Raw genomic sequence first — 21140 nt, 5'->3', positions numbered from 1 at the left:
GCTCCATACTGGAATTGTATACCTGTGAAGATTATGATTATCAGCAACAAATTTACTTTTAAGAAAAAGTTGGAAAAACACTGTTATGAATAATGAAATACAGTTGAGTTATTGATTTATTTAGTTAGTATTGTATTTGTGGTTGGAGCCTTTTTGTGTTGATTGTGAAGATATTGAAGATAATGTACTTAAGCGTTTCTCGTGTTTTTATAGTTTTTTTTATTACTCCAATGTTGTAAGTTTTGTAAGTGTTCGGACCCCAGGAAGAATAGTCTTTCACCCATGGGTGTAGACTAATGGGGATCCATATAATAAACAAATAAAGAAATAGAGCAGAGTGACCTGGGAAACTCTGCAGATATTCCAATGGCCGACTAGTCTGTCGCCCACAAACGGTTGCCCGCTGTTAAATTTAAGACGGTCACTCTCCATCAAAAACGAATGGTACCGACATAGAATGGTACGTCTTGTCATTTTTCACGAGAATGGAAAGGAAGTTGATTGATTGATTGATTGATTGATTGAAAGCTTTATTAACAGATTGCAGAATGGGTACAGTACAGTACAGCTCAATACATACAATTGTTAAGGGGATGCAGACCAGAGAAAGACTTTCGTCTTGTTTACATCAGGGTCCCCCATTTTCAATTCATCGTAACATATATGACATACATGACATACAGATACAGTACTGCTACATCTATACATTTATGACATAGCAGATTTGCAATTACAGTACTGTTTGTGATACAAAAAGAGTCCAGAAAAAAAAAAGTATATACATTTGACGTAGAAACTGTACATTGGATTGGGTAGGTGGGGGTGGGGGGGGACTGTACATTGGAGGTGGTTGGGTGGGGGGGGGGGGGGGGGGGGGGGGGGGGGGTTGGGTAGGAGGGGTGGGTGGGCGACACTGTACAACTGTACAAACAGCTGTTCAAAGTGACCCAGTGCTCTTAAACCTTTATTGACAAGACTTTCTCAATCAAAACGTCGTAGCTCCATGAGGCCACGGCAAAGACACGATCGTAGTTGCTTGCTCTGTGTTCTCCCCCTGAAACTGTGCTGATTGACTGTAAGTGGAAAACAAGGGAGAAGGTAACCTGACCTGCCAGATGGTCTGTTACACCAGAACCATCTGGGAAGGCGTCCTTTGTAACTGTTTGGAATGTGACCGGCACTTTAAAAAACACACTAGGTGGTGCAGTGGGCAAGGCGCTCACCACCAATGCAGGAGACGCTGGGTTCGAGCCCAGCTCTCCGCATTGCTATCAGCTTGGCTGGTCGTTCATACTAATACAATTGGCAGTATTAGGGGGTGGGAAGCTGATGGGTGGGGATCGGACGTTGTGGACAGCGACTCCTACAGGTCGGTTGGTGCGCCTGCGCAGCAGAATCAGGAAGCGACGGGGGCGGCGTGCCCTCCAAACGCAGACCCCCGACGCTGAGAGATCGTGCTGTGCAGGTGAAAAGATGCAACTGCTGCTTCCTCAAGTACCGGAGGGGACACGTGATGCAAGGCTTCGTCCACATTGCAGCCGGCTTGTGGGAGGCATGGCCTAACAACGTTCGAGACAGGGGAGGGTAGAATTGGACGATACGAAATTGGGATGGGAGAAATTTAGAAAATGGGAGAAAAAAGTAGATACAAAAAAATAAAACACACTTGGCAGAGTATCTTTGCCATCAGCAGTTCCTCATAAGGATGCTGATTGGTCTGAACCACTGTGATTCGGGCACATGGTTACAACTTGAAGCCTGACTAGATGGATTTTGCAGAGCCAGCTGCCATGCAAGGTTAGGGAGAGGGGGAGAGGTGGCAAAACACCCGCCCCCTCCCCCCCTGGTTCCCTCCCCCCCCTGGTTCCCTCTCCCCCCCTGGTTCTCCCTCCCCCCTGGTTCCCTCCCTCCCCTTGTTCCCTCTCCCCCCTGGTTCCCTCCCTCCCCTGGTTCCCTCCCTCCCCTTGTTCCCTCTCCCCCCCTGGTTCCCTCCCTCCCCTGGTTCCCTCACCCCCTGGTTCCCCCTCCCCCCCTGGTTCCCTCCCTCCCCTGGTTCCCTCACCCCCTGGTTCCCCCTCCCCCCTGGTTCCCTCCCTCCCCTGGTTCCCCCTCCCCCCTGGTTCCCTCCCTCCCCTGGTTCCCCCTCCCCCCCTGGTTCCCTCCCTCCCCTGGTTCCCTCTCCCCCCCTGGTTCCCTCTGCCCCCCTGGTTCCCTCTCCTTGGTTGAAAATGCAGACGGGCAGACAGAGTCTGGGATTTGGCGGCTAGGAAAACTACTCGTTATTGATTTATTCAACGGTCCGAATCGGATGCCTTGTCACCTCGTCTGGGCCCTCCACTCTCTGAGACAGGCAGTGGTCAAACCAAGTGGTCCGTAGTGAAGCATCTTCGGGAGAAGGTATAGGCTACAAAGAGTTGTACACAAGTGGTCGAAACTGGCAATTTGGTTAGCTTGAAAAAGCAGGAAGAGAGAGAAAGTGTCACTTTCCCTCAATATCCCCTCAAATATAAAGTGTGTGAATTGAACAACAACCCACCCACGAGAGTGTTTCTTTATGAGACTAAAGGATTTCCAAACTTCCCAAAGTGTCAGACTGTTTACACAATGTGACATCACAGTCAGCAGAACATTCACCCCCTTGACACAGTGAGTTATTTACTGCGCAATCACCAAAATAAAAGCAGGCCGAGCAAGCTCTGTCCTTCAGCGCAAACAGGAACTTGAAATTGATTGGTCTTTTTATAGGCTTGTAAATCTGTGCAATAAATAAACATTGTCTATAATATAATCTAAATCTAAAGCATGCATTCCTGAAATCAGTCAGAAACATGAGATGTATCCAAGCCAGTGGGTTTTAAAATCACTTCATATCAATATCAACTGGCTGACCACCCAAACTTCTTGGGTAGCCGAGTCCAATACACTTGCCTATACAGTGTGTGACAAAGAGGGGAGGGGCTATTTTGCTACACTAAATGGGATTGCTGGTAAATAACCTAATAGTTATGACCTCTGACCCTCTGTTATTTATTTATGTATTACCTCAAAACGGTATTCCTTTGTATAGCCTATAACAGAAAATGTAGCCCAACGTTGCTGATCAAGCTGAAAAATATGTCCTATTGAAGTGTATTTAATAGTATTTAACAATCAAATCTGTATTTAATAATAATAGTGTATTTAATAATCGAATCTAATTTGGGGATGCTGTAAAAGTGGCTTTTTTTTTATCCATCATACCCTTGCAATGACGTCATTCGTTCACACCATGAGTGTGATTAGAAAATTAAATCTCATAGTTTCTCTACTTACCAGACATGATAGACCTATATACGCACAAGAAATAACCGCTGAGGACCTTGGCTAAATGTCAGGGATATTAAAATGAAATTATTTTAGACATTCATTAGAAATCCAACTATATGTTGGCTCGAATGCAGAACCATACTTTACACACAACATGTCGCTTTGCTACAGTACTGTAGTACTGCTACATCTATACATTTATGACATAGCAGATTTGCAATTACAGTACTGTTTGTGATACAAAAAGAGTCCAGAAAAAAAAAAGTATATACATTTGACGTAGAAACTGTACATTGGATTGGGTAGGTGGGGGTGGGGGGGGACTGTACATTGGAGGTGGTTGGGTGGGTGGGGGGGGGGTTGGGTAGGAGGGGTGGGTGGGCGACACTGTACAACTGTACAAACAGCTGTTCAAAGTGACCCAGTGCTCTTAAACCTTTATTGACAAGACTTTCTCAATCAAAACGTCGTAGCTCCATGAGGCCACGGCAAAGACACGATCGTAGTTGCTTGCTCTGTGTTCTCCCCCTGAAACTGTGCTGATTGACTGTAAGTGGAAAACAAGGGAGAAGGTAACCTGACCTGCCAGATGGTCTGTTACACCAGAACCATCTGGGAAGGCGTCCTTTGTAACTGTTTGGAATGTGACCGGCACTTTAAAAAACACACTAGGTGGTGCAGTGGGCAAGGCGCTCACCACCAATGCAGGAGACGCTGGGTTCGAGCCCAGCTCTCCGCATTGCTATCAGCTTGGCTGGTCGTTCATACTAATACAATTGGCAGTATTAGGGGGTGGGAAGCTGATGGGTGGGGATCGGACGTTGTGGACAGCGACTCCTACAGGTCGGTTGGTGCGCCTGCGCAGCAGAATCAGGAAGCGACGGGGGCGGCGTGCCCTCCAAACGCAGACCCCCGACGCTGAGAGATCGCGCTGTGCAGGTGAAAAGATGCAACTGCTGCTTCCTCAAGTACCGGAGGGGACACGTGATGCAAGGCTTCGTCCACATTGCAGCCGGCTTGTGGGAGGCATGGCCTAACAACGTTCGAGACAGGGGAGGGTAGAATTGGACGATACGAAATTGGGATGGGAGAAATTTAGAAAATGGGAGAAAAAAGTAGATAAAAAAAAATAAAACACACTTGGCAGAGTATCTTTGCCATCAGCAGTTCCTCATAAGGATGCTGATTGGTCTGAACCACTGTGATTCGGGCACATGGTTACAACTTGAAGCCTGACTAGATGGATTTTGCAGAGCCAGCTGCCATGCAAGGTTAGGGAGAGGGGGAGAGGTGGCAAAACACCCGCCCCCTCCCCCCCTGGTTCCCTCCCCCCCCTGGTTCCCTCTCCCCCCCTGGTTCCCCCTCCCCCCTGGTTCCCTCCCTCCCCTTGTTCCCTCTCCCCCCTGGTTCCCTCCCTCCCCTGGTTCCCTCCCTCCCCTTGTTCCCTCTCCCCCCCTGGTTCCCTCCCTCCCCTGGTTCCCTCACCCCCTGGTTCCCCCTCCCCCCTGGTTCCCTCCCTCCCCTGGTTCCCCCTCCCCCCCTGGTTCCCTCCCTCCCCTGGTTCCCTCACCCCCTGGTTCCCCCTCCCCCCTGGTTCCCTCCCTCCCCTGGTTCCCCCTCCCCCCTGGTTCCCTCCCTCCCCTGGTTCCCTCTCCCCCCCTGGTTCCCTCCCTCCCCTGGTTCCCTCTCCCCCCCTGGTTCCCTCTGCCCCCCTGGTTCCCTCTCCTTGGTTGAAAATGCAGACGGGCAGACAGAGTCTGGGATTTGGCGGCTAGGAAAACTACTCGTTATTGATTTATTCAACGGTCCGAATCGGATGCCTTGTCACCTCGTCTGGGCCCTCCACTCTCTGAGACAGGCAGTGGTCAAACCAAGTGGTCCGTAGTGAAGCATCTTCGGGAGAAGGTATAGGCTACAAAGAGTTGTACACAAGTGGTCGAAACTGGCAATTTGGTTAGCTTGAAAAAGCAGGAAGAGAGAGAAAGTGTCACTTTCCCTCAATATCCCCTCAAATATAAAGTGTGTGAATTGAACAACAACCCACCCACGAGAGTGTTTCTTTATGAGACTAAAGGATTTCCAAACTTCCCAAAATGTCAGACTGTTTACACAATGTGACATCACAGTCAGCAGAACATTCACCCCCTTGACACAGTGAGTTATTTACTGCGCAATCACCAAAATAAAAGCAGGCCGAGCAAGCTCATCCTGGCCTCTGTCCTTCAGCGCAAACAGGAACTTGAAATTGATTGGTCTTTTTATAGGCTTGTAAATCTGTGCAATAAATAAACATTGTCTATAATATAATCTAAATCTAAAGCATGCATTCCTGAAATCAGTCAGAAACATGAGATGTATCCAAGCCAGTGGGTTTTAAAATCACTTCATATCAATATCAACTGGCTGACCACCCAAACTTCTTGGGTAGCCGAGTCCAATACACTTGCCTATACAGTGTGTGACAAAGAGGGGAGGGGCTATTTTGCTACACTAAATGGGATTGCTGGTAAATAACCTAATAGTTATGACCTCTGACCCTCTGTTATTTATTTATGTATTACCTCAAAACGGTATTCCTTTGTATAGCCTATAACAGAAAATGTAGCCCAACGTTGCTGATCAAGCTGAAAAATATGTCCTATTGAAGTGTATTTAATAGTATTTAACAATCAAATCTGTATTTAATAATAATAGTGTATTTAATAATCGAATCTAATTTGGGGATGCTGTAAAAGTGGCTTTTTTTTTATCCATCATACCCTTGCAATGACGTCATTCGTTCACACCACGAGTGTGATTAGAAAATTAAATCTCATAGTTTCTCTACTTACCAGACATGATAGACCTATATACGCACAAGAAATAACAGCTGAGGACCTTGGCTAAATGTCAGGGATATTAAAATGAAATTATTTTAGACATACATTAGAAATCCAACTATATGTTGGCTCGAATGCAGAACCATACTTTACACACAACATGTCGCTTTGCTTTAAGAATGAAAGCATGAAATAAAAAAAATAAAAAATAGTTGTAAAAAGTGCTACAAAAAAACCTACGGGTATAACTGAAAGGCAAATCTGCATGTTGGTTGACTTATTGACCTAATAAAAGTTATTTTGATCGTGTTGTTTGGATGGGGAACTTGTGCGCTGGAACACTCCCCCCGCATGGCTGTGCGCCCTTGGCCCCTTACCCTTGCCGCTCTGGAGGAATAGGGATCCTCGAATAGATTCCAAATCACCGGTTGCCACTTTTTCCAACCATCGGCGGCCACGTCCTCGACACCCAGTCTTGTCCCCATCTCGTCGTCCTCGTCTCCGTTGTCGACGTTCAACTCGAACACATCCAGCGCCTCCTCTGCGTCCCTGTGCTGGCGATAGGACATCCAGCAGCAGGGCTCCACGTCCGTCTCGTCGATCCCCCAGAAGGACAGCTCCTCCTCGAACAGAGGTCCACAGACATCCGCCGGGCAGTGGAGCTTCCCAGTGCGGTAATAGTTGAGGACATACGCGAAGACCCCGGGATGGCGGTCAAAGAAGTACTCGTTGGTCCTCGCGTTGTACTCTATGAAGCCGGGGACTTGTTGCAGCTGATCCAACACGGACTCGATGTCATGAGAGTCGGAGGAGCCACCGGCGAGGAGGGCCAGGCGCGTCCCCGGCAGGGTCTTTAGGGTGGTCTTGTAGGTTTCGTGCCTGGTCCCCCCGACGTTGAGGATTATCCTCTCGTTGTCGTCAAACTTGCCCATCGCTCTGTAGTATCATCAGACATGACTTGTTAAAGAAAGTATAAAGTGCAGTCCTCCAGAGTAACAGCAGTGCACACACTGTCTGTCTGTATAATAATGGCAATCTCAAAGAAAAAGCCCTTTTAGGATTTTATTATCCGGGCGCAACCTTTCGAGATTCGGTTGTTGTCAGGTGTTTGCTTCCTGGACATAGGTTCCATTTTTTAGACTGTTGTTAAAGAGGAGCTGGAGTAATTTCGCAGACTCCCCACATGTTTCTCTTTGTGAGAATGATCTCCGCGCGTCTCCAATGTGCGCGTCTCCAGAGTCCCTGCCCTCTCCACGACGCGCGGACTCAGTGTGAAGTGAAGTCACACAGACCAGTCGTCCAGCTTATCGATCGGTCACCTCCTCCTCATCCAAGTCTTCATCACCTTAATGCCATTGAGAACATGATGATGAGGGAAACCAGCTGGTTCAGTCTTGCTTGCCTCTGGAATGTGCGCGTCTATTTATTTCCCATCGACGTCAATGGCGCACATGCACCCTCTCTCTGTCTCTTTGCGCGCACCTCAAAATAAATGTCTCCGTGTTGCCAGTCAGACTGTATGTATGGTTTGTGTATCTCGTTTAGAGAGAATTATAAGTATTACATTGTGTCGATGTCAGTTCATGAGTTACTGTTTCCTGGAGTTGTTGAATAATTATGCTTTCTTTTTCAACAGGTCACGACTCACGCCATATATTATACCAGCGACATCATCTTCGCTTTTTTTCCATTTGTTGTGTGGTAGTAATAATACCTGCCATGGGTTCCGCTCCATCATAAGGCTACTAGTACTATTACATGTAGATTCATCTAGTTATGCCGTCTCACAGGTATTCGTGTAAATACAAGTCTCTTTTGTCTGTGCACAAGGGAGCTGTCCTTTCAGCACCACTCCACATCCACAACAACTGAATGGTCAAAACGCCGTTTTTTTCTCTCTCTCTGCCGTCCTATAGTCGTTAATCTCATCTGATATACACTGAAATCCATGCAATACATCTGATTACTTAATACTTGCACGATAAACCAAAGCCAAATTAATGCCAATCTATTTGTCCGCGCATCTGCATTTGGAGGAAAGGCTGCACGACCTCAATCGATGACACTCGACACACACAGGTATAGTTTGTAATTAGGCGCATCATTATTCCCTTGTGTGGGGCTTGTAAATAATGAATAGCTTAATCACATACTTTTAAGCCTTTCCGAAAAGAGAATATTTACATAATCAAAATAGATAAATAAATCAAATAAACAGTAGTAATTAAACAGCAGTGATATATCCTGCTGTCCTAATTGAAACAAGACTAATTCATGTCTTTTTGCTTTATAATATAATGGTTTAATGGTATAATATAATGATTGATTGAATGAATTGATTGAAAAGTTTATTAACAGATTGCAGAATGGGTACAGTACAGTACAGCTCAATACATACAATTGTTAAGAGGATGCAGACCTGAGAAAAAATTTCGTCTTGTTTCCATCAGGGTCCCCCATTTTCAATTCATCATATGACACACACGACATACAGATAGACAGTATTGCTACATCTATACATTTATGACATACCAGATTTGCAAATACAGTACTGTTTGTGATACAAAAGAAATCCAGAAAAAGAGTGTATATACATTTGACATAGAAACTGTGCATTGGAGGAGGTTGGGTAGGGGGGGGGGGCACTGTACATTGGAATACTGACATACATTTGACATAGAAACTGTACATTGGAGGAGGTTGGGTAGGTGGGGTGGGGTTGGGTGGGGCTGTACATTGGAGGTGGGGGGGGGGGGGGGGGGGGCACTGTACATTGGAATACTGACAAAGCCATGCTTGGTCTTTATTGTACAACTGGGTTAGGACATTTGTAGGGCCAGTTTCGAATTGCAGTCTCTTGCAGGTGTTCTTTGAGAGTGTTTTTGAAGGTGGGTAGTGATTCACATTCCTTTACAGCTTTGGGTAGGGCGTTCCACATTGATGTGGCATAATTGCGAAACGTGTTTAGTCCCTTGTTTGAGCCGAATCTGGGTTTAACATGATTTGTGGAGCTCCCTCTGGTGTTGTGATCGTGGTATTCACTGACCTTTGGGAAGTATTTTGACATGTACATGGGTACCTTGGTCGTGTAGTGTATCTTGTAGACCAGGCCCATTGCAAGTTGCTGTACTCTGTCGTCTACTCTAAGCCATCCTAGGTTGGCAAAGTGGGCAGGGGTGAGGTGGGTTCTAGGAGTCAGGTCAGGCAGTAGTCTGACTAGTTTGTTTTGAGATGTTTGTAATTTGGTTTTTAGTGCCTTTGAGGTGCTTTGGTACCATGAGGTGCAAGCATAGTCGTAGTACCCTTGAATGAGTGCTCCTGCCAGAGTCTTCAGGGTATTCTTGTTTACCAGAGAGGAGATCCGGTACAAGAATCGAGTTTGTTGGTTGACTTTTTTTATTACATTGGATGCCATTTTGTCACAATGGTAGATACAATGACACGTGTGTATTATTCAGATAAAGTATGATGTGCTCACAATCACAAACAGGTGCTGGGTTCCTTCTAACGAGTAAACAGTGGGAGTTCTCAAGGTCATAAATATTGTCAACAGTTATTTTGAGGAAGAGGGGTAAAACATGGGTACTACTACATGGGTAGTACTACATGGGTAGTACACGGGTAGTAGTACATGGGTAGTAAATGTGAAGTAGTACATATGTAGTAGTAGTAGTAGTATACATGGGTAATACACGGGTAGTTGTACATGGATAGTAGTATACATGGGTAGTACATGGGTAGAAGTATAATGGGTAGTAGTACAATGGCAGTACATGGGTAGTATTATACATGGGTAGTAGTACAACTATCCTACTACATGGGTGGTAGTAAATTAGTAGTAGTACATGCAGTAATACATGGGGAGTAGTATACATGGGGAGTAGTATACATATGGTATGTGGGTAGTAGTACTTGGGCACTAGTACATGGATAGTAGTATATATGATTAGTAGTAGTATGGTAGTAGTACATGGGTGGTAGTAGTACATGGGTAGTACATGGGTGGGAAAGCTTCTTTCTTTCACCATAGGATCGAGGCCTCTGCCAAGAATCTACGCAAACTGCATGCTACCATGTCCTCCCTCCTCACTCCCCCCCCACCCCCCCCTCCCTCATCTTTCTCTGCCGAAGACTTTGCAATCTTCTTTGAGGAAAAAGTGGAGAACATCCGCAGCTCCTTCTCCCAACCCCCACCCATTCCAAATGCTGAATCGAGAACCTCATCCTTCACTCTGTCATCTTTCTCTCCCATTACAGAAGCCGAGACCCTGACACTGGTAACGTCGAACCGTCCGACTACATGCCAGCTGGACCGGCTACCCTCCCCACTCCTCCAGACCATAGCACCGGACATCCTCCCATTCCTAACTGCAACCATCAACTCCTCACTCAACTCGGGGGTGGTCCCCACCTCCCTAAAACAAGCCAGAGTCACGCCCCTCATAAAAAAACCATCCCTGAACCCTACCGTCATAGGCAACTACCGTCCTGTCTCTCTTCTCTCCTTCCTTTCTAAAACACTTGCTGTATCCAGCCAACTTACTGCTTATCTCTTACAGAATGACCTCCTAGACCCTAATCAGTCAGGCTTCAGGACTGGTCACTCCACAGAGACAGCCCTCATTGCGGTCACAGAGGCACTTCACTTAGCAAAAGCGAAAGGCCTCTCCTCTGTCCTGATTCTCCTAGATCTATCTGCAGCCTTCGACACAGTCAACCACCAGATCCTCCTCGCGGCCCTCGCAGGAATGGGAGTGGCTGGCTCTGCGCTGACATGGCTGTCATCATACCTCAATGACCGCTCCTACCAAGTGTCATGGAGAGGGACCCTGTCAGCCACCCGCCCCCTGCGGACGGGTGTCCCCCAGGGCTCGGTTTTAGGACCCCTTCTCTTCTCTCTCTACACTAAATCACTGGGTAACATTATCACGTCTCATGGCTTCTCCTACCATTGTTATGCTGACGATACTCAACTCTTCCTCTCCTTCCCTCCCTCAGATATCCACGTCTCTGAGCGGATCTCGGCCTGTCTGTCCGACATCTCCGCCTGGATGACAACCAACCACCTCAAACTGAACCTAAGCAAAACAGAATTGCTCCACCTGCCGGCCAAATCCTCCGCCCTGACCGACCTTTCCATCACAGTCGAGAATGCAGCTGTGACCGCGTCCCCGACCGCCAAGAACCTTGGTGTTGTCCTCGACGACCAGTTGAACTTCTCTGCTCACATCGCAGCGACAACCAGAACCTGCCGATTCCTCCTGAGCAACGTCAGAAGGATCCGCCCCTTCCTGACAAAAGAAGCCACCCAACTCCTCGTCCAATCAACAGTCATCTCCCGCCTCAACTACTGCAACGCACTGCTCGCTGGCCTCCCGGCCACTGCCACTAAGCCTCTTCAACTCATTCAGAAAGCAGCGGCCCGCCTGATCTCAAACCTACCGAAGTCGGCCCATGTCACCCCACTTCTTAGGGACCTGCACTGGCTCCCCATTGCTGCACGAATCCGCTTCAAGGCCCTCGACCTAGCATACCGTGCGGCAAAGGGAACCGCTCCCGCCTACCTCCGGTCAATGGTCTCTAACTACACACCCTCAAGACCCCTACGCTCTGCATCTTCTGGCCGCCTCAGAACTACTCCTATCCAAGCTCCGGGAGGGTCATCAAAGAGAAGTCGCCTATTCTCAGTCCTTGCCCCACAATGGTGGAATGAACTACCCACCCCAGTTAGGACAGCCGAAACACGTCCAATCTTTCGCCGTCGACTAAAGACGCACTTCTTTAACCATTATCTGAAAAAAAAAAAAAAAAAAAAAAAAAAAGGGAATAACTAATTTTACTGTCATGCACTTGTCCTAATAAATTAACCTACACTGTAGCACTCAACACTTTGATGAACATTGTTGCTCAGCTGATAGAGTTGTGCCCTTCCTGATGGCTTGTCGTACAGAACATGTAAGTCGCTTTGGATAAAAGCGTCAGCTAAATGACTAAATGTAAATGTAGGATATGGGTATTAGTATACATGGGTGGTAGTAGTAGTAGTACATGGGTAGCAGGATACATGGGTAGTACATGGGTAGCAGTACTATACATGGGTAGTATAGGTAGTAGTACAAGTTTCAAGTTTCTTTAATAGTTGTCATACAGAAGTACATGTTAGGGTTTGAAACCGACCTCAATCGCACGGCACAGACAGGAAGTTCAGAGTTAGCCAAATACTAGGGCGTATTTATTTACAGAGTCACAAAAGGGGTAAAGTAACAATTATGAAACAACAAGGGAGACTGCCATCGGCAGAGTTCTCTGCGGCTCTGCAGATCCTCCTGGTGATAGCGGTGGGGAATCGGTATTAGACGTTGTAGCGGCTCTGCAGATACTCCCAGCTTTAACTCGAGGTGGAAAATGGAGAGAGAGAGAGATATCAATAACAGTCCAACGAAACACAGAGGCAGTGTGGTTCCCTCCTCCCTTAGCTGTGTCCAGAACCAATGAACAGTGACAATCTTCAGTGTTCTCCACAACACACAATCTAGCTGAGTTTAGTGCAAACAGAAATGATATCTTCGGTGTCTCTTCTAAACACACACTTCAACTGAGTCCAGTGCAAGCAAAAATGATAATCTTCGGTGTTCGTCACACACACAGACAGAATAATCCAGAGGGGTTTGGTTCCAACTCACCCAAGCGCAAACGCGTAAAGCGGGTAAACGAGGCGCAGCTCCAAACGGGGAACAAGGTTCTCATCAGCGGATCTCCACAGAAAGTCCTCGAGGGAAAGTAGACGAGGCACAGCAACGGGGAAAAAGCAGGCAAAAGCAGTTGTATTCCAAAACGACCCGACATCGATTGAAGGGAAGTCCCAGTATAAAAAGCCTCTGGGGCGCTAATAAAAAACTATGACAGGTGCGCGCTGGAATTGATACTTGCTCCAAAAGCGTGTGGCGGGGAATGCACCAATCAACACAGCACCTTAAAGGAGCGGAGCGTGTGGCGGGAAATGCATCAATCAACACAGTACCTTAAAGGAGCGGAGCGTGTGGCGGGGAATGAACCAATCCTCACAGTACAGAATACTTTTATACAAAATGCTTCTTACTGTTACGCTCCAGAGACTGTGCTAGACAAGATAAGTATGAAATAAAATAGTATAGCATGTAAAATAGAAGTAAAAATAGAGGTCACAGTGTTCAGTATAGACATATGTACAATGTTCGATGCAGAATAGAAGTAACTGAGTTACCATACCATACAACCATAGTACATGGGTGGTAGGATATGGGAGGTAGAGCAGTCGTCTGGCAATCCGGAGGTTCCCGGTTCGATTCCCGCTCCTCCCGGGCGGCAGCGTGTCGATGTGTCCCTGAGCAAGACACTTAACCCCTAATTGCTCCCGATGAGCAGGTTGGCACCTTGCGTGGTCGCCTCCGCCGTCGGTGTGTGAATGTGTGAGTGAATGGGTAAAATGTGAGGAACACAATAGTAAAGAGCTTTGGATAAAAGCACTATATAAAAAAGCAGCCATTTACCATTTAATAGCCCATGGGTACATCATGGATAGCAGTATACATGGGTAGTACATGGGTAGAAGTACATGGGTGGTAGTACATGGGTAGTAGTAAACAAGACTAATTAATGCAACCTTAAACCTGTGAATGTTGGTACCATTTGTCATTGACTGTATCCTGCTGCTTTCAATTTCTGTTTAAAATTAATAAAATTGTGAAATTGTGTCAGTGGAGCGGCTCTTTGATTTTAAACCAACACAGTGATTTATTGTGGAAGATGATGTATTGAGGGAGGTTAACCACCATTATACTGTACACAGAGGGTCTAGATTAAGACACGCTTTGCTTATAAACACGTATCCTTGTACTGACCGACACAAACCAGATGCCATGTGGCTATTAGTCTACCCACCCCCCCCCCCCAGCCCCCCTCTCCGTAGTCTCCTCACTATAAATAGAGCAGCCAGATTGCTGATCTTTATCGGGAACTGAGGGGTAAAAAAGAAAGAACTATTGGAAAGTCAAGGTTCTTTGGCAGAGTCCCATTTCCCTAGCGATGTAGACCCACCGGACCAATCCTTGGGAGAAAGGTGTTGTGGTGGGAAAGCAGCCTTGGATGGTTTAAAGCTGCAGTAGGCAACTTCAGAAAAATTAGCAAGAGTGAGTTTAAAGCTCTGCATCACTTTTCAAGCCCATGCAAAAACGTTTTTTTCACAGACTCCCAGAGGCACCAGCAGCTTTAAGATGAATTTAAACTATTAATTATTAACACTTTGGTTGCCTAAGGTTAAATTAATGATATACCATAGATTGCCAGCGCTATTTGTCTATGGAGAAAGTCCCCTTCTTTGCAGGGCTATAACTTTTTAAATTCTATTGCTACATTGCCATTATTAGGGCCCATTCAAAGTCCTATATGTATTGTTCATTGTGTAGCAACGTTAAACTTTTTCATTCACATATTCATAGTAAAGTATGGTCTAATGTATAAGTATGTTTTCATCTCTTTCTGCAGCTTTCTCCAGAACGTGATATATAGCCCCAAATGCATTATATTGATGATGAAATACAGTTTGATAGCAATCAGCGCGATATAAAAAATTCCAACTAGACGTACTTCTAGAAGTTACTACACGTCATCTGATGTTGACCGGATGGGCGAGGGGGCGTTTATAATTCCGTGGGCAGCGTTATACCAATCATCTAATGTGGGTCAAATGTGCATCATAGCAGTTAGTGTCGAACACGGTAATATTACACGCTAAAACTCACCCCAGTCTCCGCGGGCCGTTGGGCGATCAGCGTGGGGTAGACAGTTTTCCATTATGGGATGTTGAAATAGTCGGTCCATTTCCAGGTTGTATAATAATATATACGTCCAAATCATGTTGTTTTTTCGAGTTATTTGCAGCGATCGATGTTCACTGTGTGAAGACGGAGTCTCTCTAACATTAGCGAGTGCCCGGACCCCATATGGAGTGAGTCCTACCGGGTTAAAGGTTGACATCCGGTTTCGATCTGCCGATCGGCCACCAGATGGCGGTCTTGAACCGCTAGAGGATTGAGAGGAGATCACACTTGTGTCTCAGGCCAGCGGAGGGACATTATGAATCCGATCGCAGATTTTTGAAATATTGATATAAAGACGACGTACAGCGTCCCCCGGCAACTTTAGCATGGCCAGCAAAGACGTCTAAAGACGCCCCCTGGCAGTCAAAGTGTTAAAATGATTAAGTATTAAAAAAAAGACTTCCCAGCCTCTGATCGGTAGGTGGTTTTACACATTGTGTGTGCACCACTGTGGTCTTAGTTTCCCGATGCGACCCCGCGAACACCACTTGGCAGGCCAAAAACCTCTGATTGGCCGAAAACATCATCTCCCTGCATCAATAATCCATTATATGGATTAAACTTGTGCTAATTTCTCCGAACTTGGCTACTGCAGCTTTAAGTTGAAGTCAAAATACAAGAATATACTAATGAAGCTTTTTCCCCCTGTTTAAAGATACATTCAGCGGCCCATAGGCGGCGGGTATGTAAGGCCAGGCGAGGCTATGCCGACCCAAACCAGTCTGCGCATTATTATAGGCAGCCTAGGCTACGATATTGTGTGTGTGTGTGGGGGCTGCTGCAGCCCGGTGGTGACAATACGCAAGGGTCGGCCAACCAAGGTGTATGGCAGTAGGTGTGGTGGCCGTTTAACATTCCAGACTGCAGGCAGTAACCAATCACGCCGCATCATCAAACTAACCGATGCCAGTCTGGTATTCAAAATCCTCCATGGTCTAGCAGCCCCACCCCCACTTTCCGATTTTTCACCTCCAGGTTCACCAGAACTGTTGTACCGGGTGACTTGTCTGTTCCATTAAGGACAGTACATTTAGCAAATCAGCCCTCTCCGTGAGACCTGCCAAGACCTGGAACTCCATTCCAAGTTACATGCCGCCCGGGCATAACACGGATCACCTGAGGCCAAGGGTTTGCTCTACGGGGGCATGATGAGACTGAGTCAGAGTTAATCAAATCGTGGAAACTTTTTAGAGCTACTATGTACATTGTTTTCAAAGCAGCTTCACATTGAAAGTGATCTCACAGACAAACTTAAAGCAGAAAAGATCATTGATGCGCGAAACGTCGCATTTTTTTTTGTTGCATTAAGGTAAGACAATGGTTAATCATATTGGATGTCTTCATTTGAACAATTAATTTGTTTGCACTATATGAAATGAGTGGGGCTCGCTGTAGTAGCCTAGTGGGTGTGTAATATAAATAACTTTATATCGTATGTAACTATGTATTCTAAACTAATTTGTAGGTCATGCATATAATAAACGACAAACTGAAACAGTAATAGTTTACTTTAATAGTGTTCCGGGGGGACAATATTATCTAGTTTGTTTATTCTATCGTGGAATTATTAATAATTATTATTATGATTTTCTTTTTCTGTTCAAATCTCCCCCAAGACTACATATGCTATACTGTGTAGTGTAACTGTAAGGATAAAATTTCAAAGTTTGCTAAATAGATTTTTTTTTAAATGTACAAAAAGAAAACAGCTCCAATATGACATCATTGTACAACGTAGTACGTCAAGCTTGTCTTCTAAGCGTCTCATTTACATAGAAACTGATCAATCACTCAATCATCCAAGTATTCATACAGTGCAATGGATTGTGCTTTACAAACCTAAAAATGGATGGTGGTCACTAACACAGAAAAAAGTACAGAATAAATTACATTTGACTACATTTACCTTTAATTAGATTAAAGCCATGGCAATACAGGCTTCATCAAGAGCAATAATTCACAATGTATCCATTAGGGGGTAGGCTATAATCAACTCAAATTAACTGGAAGAAAGCAAGGCAAAATGAACTGTCATGGATATTAGCCTATTAAAAAAGGGATTTGTTCAATCGACACCAGAGACAAAAGTTAGATAGTGGTTTGAATCAGAGGAATGTAATATGCAATATGTAAGAAGATAATTTCTTTGGTGTTTTATTACTTTCATGACACTACCGAGGTGTGACCTTGTCACAGCGTGGCCACGTATCTCTAGCAGGGGGGGGAGGAGATTTGACTGCCCTTTTACAATAAAATAAGATAAGATTATTTTCAGTTCACACGGAAATCTGTGTCCCATCACATGCTCCAACAATCACCAGAATAACATAATACAACATAAAATAATGTCTGTATCACCCTCCAGTAATCATCAGAATGACAAACAATGATACAATGTATAAACATCTGAGAACACGCTTAGTCCTGTCACCTGTCCCGTGTCATGCAAACACACACACACACACACACACACCTACACACACACACACACACACACACACACACACATCCATAATATAATATTATTGGGAGAGTTATTTAAGTCAAGTCAAGAGTTTTATTTGTCACGGCATACAAGCATACAGGTGGTCATGCCTGCAGCGATTGTGCAATATTATAATTTTTTATTATTATATAATTTTATTATTATTATTATAATAATAATTTTATTATTGTGTGTGTGTGTGTGTGGGGGGGGGGGTGATCACCTCCTTGCACTGCTCTCTTGGTTGACCAGTGTTACACCCTAAAGCGCCCCCCCAGAGGGCAGAAGGTGGTACTCCTCATGTACAGTAGGACATGAGCAGCGTCTGAGGGCTATATGCTTAGAGGAACACTCCCAACATTTTGGGAAATTAGCTTATTTGCCATCTACCCTGGAGTTAGACAAGAAGATACATACCTTTTTCTTCTCTGTGCATGCATTAGGAGTAGGAAGACGCGCACCGTCAGTCACTGGAAGTAGGTTCCTCCATTAGCCTAGTTCCCAGAGAAGAAAAAGGTATGTATCTTCTTGTCTAACTCCAGGGTAGATGGCAAATAAGCTAATTTCCCAAAATGTTGGGAGTGTTCCTTTAATAGGCGCAGCTCTTTAGGAAGGAGTTTTCCAGGATGTTTTGTATGGCGGAGCTGAAGTAGATACAATGTCCTCACTGCGGCTCCAAATGACCCGATGACTCCTTAAAAAGTCAACCCTTTGCCGTACCTTATTGCAGATAAAAGTCCACATGGTAGGCCAGGACAGTGCACTGTCCACGTGCACCCCCAGGGTTTTTAAATGATGATGTTTATGTTATGGGTTGGTTGTGAATTGTAACCAGAGCAATATGAATGTCTTGTGTGACTCAGAAGAGGATCTCCTCCGTTGTATGAGCGAATTTGTTGACACTGTCCAAAGGAAAGGTCTGGCTCCTCTCCCTCCTTAATCAGTGCTACCAGTGTAGAATCATCAGATCATGTGATGTTGGTTAGGCACACTGGTGGTGACACAGTCGTTGGTGTACTCCCGGCAGGGGTTCTCAAACTTTTTCATACCGTTCCGCGACCCCATTTTATTTAGGATTCTTTTTGGGGACCCCACACTTAATGTATCGCGTAATTTCAACGTGGAATTAAGGAATATCAAAATAAAAGCACACGTTGGTGAACCTGATCACGCATAGTTATTAGAAAACTTTGTTACAGCACTATGTTATCAATACACATTTATAAAACGAGGCATATTTAGCCAAAATATGTTGCCAGAACAAAAGAAATTATAATAATAATAATTTACTTTCCAATGCGCTGTCACCTACCCGCGACCCCAATTTGGGTCGCGACCCGTAGTTTGAGAACCACTGAGGGTGAATATAGCAGTGGGGAGCTGACACATCCTTGTCGAGCACTGCATGCAGCTATAGTTGTTACCGGGTGGAGAGTAGGCGTTATTGACCCTAACCGGCTGTTGGTACCTGATGTTGATGAGGAAGGAACAGCACCGATGTTTTTGGACAGCAGTATGCCTGGCTGTTTAAGTTCAAGTTTAAGTTTAAGTTTATTTGGATCGCCATTAGCCACAGCAGTGCTGTGGCTATTCTTCCTGGGGTACATCACACGTAAAATACAGTTACAGACTTTATACACTCACAACATTCACATGGCATACAGACAATTAAAACAACAATACTCCTTATCAAATTCATAATACAATACAACAATACATACTCCTAATCAATTCATAATACAATACAACAATACCTACTCATAATTAATTCATAATACAATACAGCATAATATACTATTTAGCTTTTACATACATTATCTATGTTCATATGAACCAATTATACAATCTTCTAATAATATATCCATATCAGACACATACCTTTTCATCTACGTATATCTCTATTTCTTTATCAGACACAGCCTTACTTTACTCGTTACTGGGAAAGTAATAAAATGACAGTTACTGCCCAACACTGATCTCTATACGCAAACTGGTACGGGTCAAGTTCATCCTGTATAGACTGATTGAGAGATGATTCAGTACCATGCAGACTGTCTTTCCGAAATCTCTCTCTCTATGTCTGTCTGCCCTCTGGTAAGGATCTGCGTTGTAACCTGGGCATGGGGTCACTCAATTGCAATTTACATGCTGAAAATCAAGGTTTTGGAGCGATGGACATTTGAGCAACAAGACATTTAAGCAACAGGACATTTGAGCAATGGATATTTGAGCAATGGATATTTGAGCAACAGGACATTTGAGCAACAGGACATTTGAGCAATGGATATTTGAGCAATAGGACAGTGAGAGAGAGGACATTTGAGCCTACAGTATAAACATTTGGGTGACAGGACATTAAGCAACGTCATTTGAGTGAGAGGGCATTTGAGTGACAGACATTTGAGCAACAGGACATTTGAGCAAGAGGACGTTTGAGCAACAGGACATTTTATCAATGGAAGTTTGAACGACAGAGCATTCAAGCTATGGACATTTAAGCAATCGACATTTGATCAACAGGACATTTGAGTGATGGACATTTGACCTAGACATTTAAGTGACAGAACATTTGAGTGGCGGACATTTGAGCGATAGGGGCATTTGAGCGACAGGACATTTGAGCGATAGGGGCATTTGAGCCATAGGACATTTGAGTGTTAGGACATTTGAGCATGGACATTCAAATGAGGGACACTTGAGAGACAGGAGCTTTAAGTGACAGACGATTAATAATAGATGCAGATGCTCAGACATAACTGTTTAATGCGACTGCTCCCTAATACAAGGTCAGGTTGGGCTTTCACTGGTTGGACATCTTTCCACCAAAATCAAGCACAGCTCCCTTGCAAAGGTTTGTAGCCCCACTGACAGTCACAAGGTGTAATAAAACAAAGTGTAGTTAGGATCCTTTTACATTAAGTGGTAAGAAATACTTGCCAAATACTCCCATGGTCGGAGACGAGTTCTGGCCAGGTTCAAACCGAGAAGCAATGTCGGTCAGCAGCACACAGGGCCTTGAAACAAAACTGTTTTAATCCACACCACAACATGCAATGGACATTTGAGGACACTTGAAAAGATATTAGACACACGCCATCCACAACAGAAAACAGCGGTCCTCTAGCCTTTCTGATGCTTCACTCCTCTCTCAGGCTGAAGTAGCCCCAGTGCATAGTAACTGTGTATAGTGTAACTGTAACTGTAGTGCTAACACAAGGACTACACTATACTGGCAAGTACTGTATCTCAAACCACTTGATGTAAAAACATAAATCAGAACTATCACTTTAAACCAACCATGGGCTCTTGACTGGAATTACGTTGAAATCCCAGTAGATGAAAATTGAGCCGATTAAATGTTGTTCTAATGTAAAGAGGAGCTCATTTGTGGTGAATCCAAGTTCTGCTCCTCCACTGAAAGACATCCAATAATAGAATGTGTATCACTACATGATTTGACTGACAGTTTAGCCTACAGCTGCTGCTATTATGGAATGGTTTAGAATTTATTTAGTTGTTATATGAATTGAATGAGGTATGTTCAGTTGGAATTAATATACATTTGTTTTCTACACCACCCTTAGATTCTTAGACCAAGAACTACATATCTTACAAAAATAAATACCCTACACAGGCATCATACACAAATAAATAATAAATACCAACAATTAA

General features: G+C 44.8%; 1 protein-coding gene across 1 annotated transcript in view; it reads right to left on the bottom strand.

Moving 5' to 3' along the window:
• kcnc2 (potassium voltage-gated channel, Shaw-related subfamily, member 2) overlaps positions 1–7057 on the bottom strand; it is a gene marked incomplete at both ends in the record, with an annotated part of 184148 nt that extends 177091 nt beyond the window's left edge. Inside the window, 1 exon segment of the mRNA XM_084330340.1 lies at positions 6503–7057. Coding sequence (XP_084186466.1) covers positions 6503–7057 — 555 coding nt within the window.
• Positions 7058–21140: the final 14083 nt, after the last annotated feature.

The sequence above is a fragment of the Notolepis coatsorum genome (assembly GCF_963971535.1).
Source record: "Notolepis coatsorum genome assembly, chromosome: 15".
NCBI classification, from domain to species: Eukaryota; Metazoa; Chordata; class Actinopteri; order Aulopiformes; family Paralepididae; genus Notolepis; species Notolepis coatsorum.
This window is presented reverse-complemented; position numbering and strand designations above follow the sequence as displayed.